At 37.1% G+C, this 6,000-nt stretch overlaps 1 protein-coding gene across 1 annotated transcript; it reads right to left on the reverse strand.

Annotated features, from left to right (window-relative positions):
* Nucleotides 1-2,842: 2,842 nt before the first annotated feature.
* Nucleotides 2,843-5,548, reverse strand: mrps21 (mitochondrial ribosomal protein S21). The gene is made up of 2 exons (XM_061093053.1): nt 5,452-5,548; nt 2,843-3,377 (listed from the first exon to the last, which is right to left on the reverse strand). The coding sequence occupies exons 1-2, from the start codon at nt 5,532-5,534 to the stop codon at nt 3,197-3,199; spliced, it is 264 nt and encodes an 87-aa protein (XP_060949036.1). The 5' UTR covers nt 5,535-5,548; the 3' UTR covers nt 2,843-3,196.
* Between the last annotated feature and the right edge of the window lie 452 nt (nt 5,549-6,000).

Raw genomic sequence — 6,000 nt, forward strand, 5'->3', positions numbered from 1 at the left:
AGAGGCTCCACTATACCTCCCATGGCTGAGGCCCATTTGGCAAAGAGTTCACATTTGGCCCCAGGTGACCTCCCCCCCTCCCCCCCTCCTCCCCAAAAAAACACACAAACACACACAGACAAACACAATACATAAGATAAGAGAAGATAAAATAAGCTGAGGTAAGATAAGACTGTATGAGGCAGACAAGGAAATACGAATATACATATTATTTAAAAAACAATAGAATAAAATAAAAAATGCAGAATATGTACATAATATACACCCATAAAATAAAATGCAGGATGGTTGCAGGAGCAAGTATAGAAAAAAAAAAGAAATCCCATAAATATAAGGACGTGTTGTGACATGCACATGACACCACATGTGCAAACACATATTTTGTACATTGCAAATAATATGAGTGGAGTCACATGAGTTGATGGAAATGTACAGCATCTATAATTCATGCATACGCTCATTAATAAGCAGATCAGCTCATCTGTACAATTATAAAGAGGCTCCACTATACCTCCCATGGCTGAGGCCCATCCGGCAAAGAGTTCCCATTTGACCCCAGGTGACCCCTCCCCAAAAAAAAAAAAAAACACACAAACACACACAGACACACACAATACATAAGATAAGAGAAGATAAAAAAACTTTATTGATCAACACAGCGGTGAAATTCAGATTTTACAGCAGCAGAATGAGGAAGACAAGAGAATGAACACATATGAAAAGGTGCAGCTCTCACTACAGCGCCATCTTGCATTAAACGATGACGACCACGTGGAGTCGACCTGAGGCTACCGATGCTCTCTGTGCAGTTGTGAAAGACAAGAACTTGATTTAACTAGTCCCAGAACCTCATGACAGGTATAAACAAAAAAAACAAAAATTATTAAGATTTCTGAATAGACATATAGATAATATGCCTGTAAACACATGTAAATTAAATAGAATACACACGTAATAGCGGTTTCTGCAACCACCTACCAAGTCATATCCACTCAGTATATTATTATGACATGCAGGACAATTTGTCCTGATGATTTGTAGATAAACATCATGTCATAAATCGAAGGTGTGTCTGTCAATGCATGACACAGGGCCCGGTGTCTTGGGTGCGGAGGAATCTATTTCAGTCTGTGCCAATTATACACTACGAACAAAAGCAGCGAGTTACCATTGTCGTTGCAGTTATTACAAAAATGATTTTAATTACAGTTGAAGGAGCTCTAAAAGATAGTTGAGTCTCCAGGCTCGATGGTTTAACCTGTATCAGTCTCACCGGGCCCTTTGGCATCTCAGGATGAAAAGCTTAATGCGCCATTCTGGAGTTTACACAAGGACATTTAGTTCCTGATTACTTTGTACTGCAATACAGACACTAAGCAAACAGCTTCAGCCAATAACATCAGCTGATTGAGAAACCGTGTAAACAATAGAGTCCAACCGAAACCCTCTCTCGGCAGAACAGTGAGACGGCTGCGATATGAAGCCGACACGTGCATTGATAGATGGAGATAAACACGCTGTGGGAACCATCCAAATATTTCGCAATTTCAAGATTAACAACAGCTACGCAGCAGCAATGGTGTCGTGACCGAGCTTGTGGAGCAACATGTGACAGAATGGAAGGATATCTGAGCGGGGACATGTTTGCAATTTGGCTCATCCTGTTGTTGATGTCTGTCGTGAGGAGGAAGGTGGCAGTGTGTGTGTGAATGCTGGGAAAGGGCCAGTTAAAATATTTGCACATTTCACAATGTGCACACAACACAACTGCACAACCTGTTACACAAACTGCAACTAAATCCCACTGAACCAGTAAAATGTGCGTCATTATCTCGTAAAGAATCTACTGAAAGTGATAAAAGGTGAATAAAAACCACATCAGGACATTCAAACCCAGATAAAACAGATGGGGGTTCAATTTACCTTTTAATAGGTCTGGAATATCTTTATTTATTATTATTTATATCACTTATCTAAACAAGGTTGCAAGTGCGTCACAAAATCCATGGCAAACAGTTAAGTTACATTTTAATTTGAAGGGGAACACTTTAGCCTCTATTGTATGAATTAATAGCAACAGACAATTTTAACCGTCTTATTTATTACTCATATCTGTCAAACATAATAAGCTGTTCAGTGTTTGAAAGGTTATCACGCACATCTCATTACTTCATTCTAGTGTGTGGAAAAATTACCCCTAAAAAAATGCATCAATGTTACACAGCAGTTTTCCTTGCATTTTTTATTCTACCAGAGGCTTAAGAGAAACTTGATCAAATAAAAGCAGGATCTACTTTGTCACCAGCAGAAATCTAGTGTTTTTTTGTGAGTGAACCTTTGAAGGTGTCGGAGACAGGAGCAAATATTTTAAGTACTAAGTACACGGTGAGTAATCCCTGTCCTGCTCCCTCATTCCTTACAACACACCCCAGTGCCTGCAGCCACAGCGCCTGGATCAACATGACCTACTAACTTTTAGACAAGTGGGCCGCCTGCACATGTTTAGCTTTCCTTTTGTGAACAAGTGCACACGTCACCAACCCATGCACGGGAGGCTCGGCTCTGACAGATGTGCGTGGCCGGTTTGTGTGTCACATGTGTGGTGGGGAGGGATTTGTGTGAGGTGGCACAAACCAGCAGAGGGCATTAGCGCCCCACTGTGTGGCAGCAACACTGAATTAATTTTCAGAGAGCTGCTGCTGGGTGGAGAACCAGATTCACACGAAGAGAGATCTCCAGCGGCGTTTAAATTTTCTCCAAAAAATCCTGTCACGTCAGACGCTTCATACTGTACCTTGTATACATCTGGGTTTAGAGAATAAACCAGTTGTTTAAACAGAAGTTTCACCAATTTAAATGTTTTTTATTAGCATTTTTATCAGCAAGATTATGAAGGAAGGTTCCAAACACAAATTTAGTGTTTGATAACCTGCTCATTACAACCAAAAACGAGTACAAAGATTTTTTTCTCTCCTAACATAAGAAATGCTGTTAACATTTATACTGGAAAACAACTCAGTTTTAACACATTTAAAACAAGTCTGTTTCACTGTGTGCGACACCACAAAAGCCATTATTTTCTCTTTTTATAAAGTTCATATAGACGTGTCGTTGGAATTGCGTCTGTAACGATTGCTTCCTCCACTTTGCTGGCTGGTCCATTGATAAAGTCCGGTTCCATCACACTCCCATTCCTCTAGCAGCCGAGCCAGGGATCCTCTCTGATTGTCCTGGAGATGAAGTTAATTTTCCTCGCCATTTCCGAGTGGTAGATCCGCTTGCAGTTCTCAAAGTTCTTCCTCTGTCTCTCTCGACAGGGCTTCTCGTAGTAGCGCTTGCGCTTGACGTCTTCGATAATCCCTTCCTGGCTGAGGACCCTGGAATATGAAGAGAGAGAAATGTGTGAATACCTTTAAGACACTAAGACACTAAACTAAAAGTCAATTCATAAACGTTTCACTTATAGTCTTCAAAAACCCAGTCACACACTTTTTTTATGTTAAATCTTGAAATTTACAAACTTAACAAACACATTATAACCAAATCAATGAAACAACCGAGAGATCACATTCACCTACTAATGCTTTGCAGTCCTATTTATCTCTTAGTTTAATTTTACATTATCATAACTGGTCTGGCACATTTAACAGTCTGGTTTTAGGTTTTAATCCTTTATGAGTTATTTCCTTTTACTGTTTTATCATTTTAAATGTTTTTAGAGCAGGGGTAATCAGAATAAAGTATATTTAATTTGATTTGATTGTAACTGGTGGCGTTTGAAGACAATTCACATGATGCAGTACCTTTACTAGATGTATTTTTAGATTTAGATATAATAATCATGGACTAGGTGAACCGTGAAAAAAGTACTAACATGCTGATTTACAGATTTGAATCTTCGATCGGATGTTCCAACATTGTAAAGATTGTTGTGCAGCTGCAGTTGTTTCTTTTTTTAATGTTACATTTTGGATTTACAAACTTAACAAACACATTATAACCAAATCATAGAAACAACAGAGAGATCACATTCACCTACTTATGCTTTGCAGTCCTATTTTAGATTATATTAACTGTACTGGCACATTTAACAGTCTGGTTTTAGGTTTGAATCCTTTATGAGTTATTTCCTTTAAATGTTTTATCATTTTAAATGTTTTTAGAGCAGGGGTAATCAGAATAAATTATATTTAATTTGATTTGATTGTAACTGGTGGCGTTTGAATACAAAATACACATGATACAGTACCTGTACTAGATGTATTTTTAGATTTTGCTATAATAATCATGGACTAGGTGAAATAAGTACTAACATGCTGATTAATAGATTTGAAACTTCGATCGGATGTTCCAAAATTGTAAAGATTGTTGGGCAGCTGCAGTTGTTTCTTTTTTTAATGTTAAATCTTGAGATCTACAAACTTAACACATTATAACCAAATTATAGAAACAATAGAGAGATCACATTCACCTACTTATGCTTTGCAGTCCTATTTTAGATTATAATAACTGTACTGGCACATTTAACAGTCTGGTTTTAGGTTAGAATCCTTTATGAGTTATTTCCTTTAACTGTTTTATCATTTTAAATGTTTTTAGAGCAGGGGTAATCAGAATAAAGTATATTTAATTTGATTTGATTGTAACTGGTGGCGTTTGAATACAAAAAACACATGATACAGTACCTTTACTAGATGTATTTTTAGATTTTGCTATAATAATCATGGACTAGGTGAAATAAGTACTAACCTGCTGATTTACAGATTTGAAACTTCGATCGGATGTTCCAAAATTGTAAAGATTGTTGGGCAGCTGCAGTTGTTTCTTTTTTTAATGTTAAATCTTGAGATTTACAAACTTAACACATTATAACCAAATTATAGAAACAATAGAGAGATCACATTCACCTACTTATGCTTTGCAGTCCTATTTTAGATTATAATAACTGTACTGGCACATTTAACAGTCTGGTTTTAGGTTAGAATCCTTTATGAGTTATTTCCTTTAACTGTTTTATCATTTTAAATGTTTTTAGAGCAGGGGTAATCAGAATAAAGTATATTTAATTTGATTTGATTGTAACTGGTGGCGTTTGAATACAAAAAACACATGATACAGTACCTTTACTAGATGTATTTTTAGATTTTGCTATAATAATCATGGACTAGGTGAAATAAGTACTAACATGCTGATTAACAGATTTGAAACTTCGATCGGATGTTCCAAAATTGTAAATATTGCTGTGCAGCTGCAGTCGTTCACACATAATTATTCCAGTCTTGTTATTATTTCATCTATTGTGAGTTTTTAATGACAAACTCCACTGCGCAGCCGCAGCTCTGTGACATTGAGCGGAAGGCTAACGCTAACGCAGCTAACGTTAGCTCGTCTTTGCTCTAACACAATCATAAATCATAGTCCAACATATCATCTTCAACAGGAGACAGTTACTTGTTCAGAGTCTTGTAAGCTCCGTCCACGTTCCCGTCCTGGACCATCACCGTCCGCGCCACGAAGCGAAGATGTCTCGCCATGATCACAGCGGTGCTTGCTTTTAAAAACGACCGTCTGGAAACACTTCACTATGAAAGGTTCCGGAGGCAAGAATCCCTGGTGCACAACTCCAACGCTAGGTGGCGCTTCACTCAAGCTTTCTGGTAAATTACCTGTTTCGGGTCATTTTGTAAAAACAGATTCATTTGTTGTATTTTACACCTTTATATTACAATTATTTGTGTATTTTATTCGTTCATTTAATGTCCATATTTTATTTAATCATATGCTCTATGACAAGAACACTTTATGACCTTATTCTTTCTGTCATTTTGAGGAGATTTGATATGAATTAAGTTGAAAACATACACAAGTATTCAGTATCATAGTATTGCAAACAAAATCATTTATAGTTAAAAACTCATAACTGCAGAAATCTGTTTCTTTTTATCCTGCCCTTAACTCTCAGTTATTGATTGTTGTGTATGCATGTTATCAATGTAAAGA

Source organism: Limanda limanda, chromosome 19 (assembly GCF_963576545.1).
Source record: "Limanda limanda chromosome 19, fLimLim1.1, whole genome shotgun sequence".
Lineage (NCBI taxonomy): Eukaryota > Metazoa > Chordata > Actinopteri > Pleuronectiformes > Pleuronectidae > Limanda > Limanda limanda.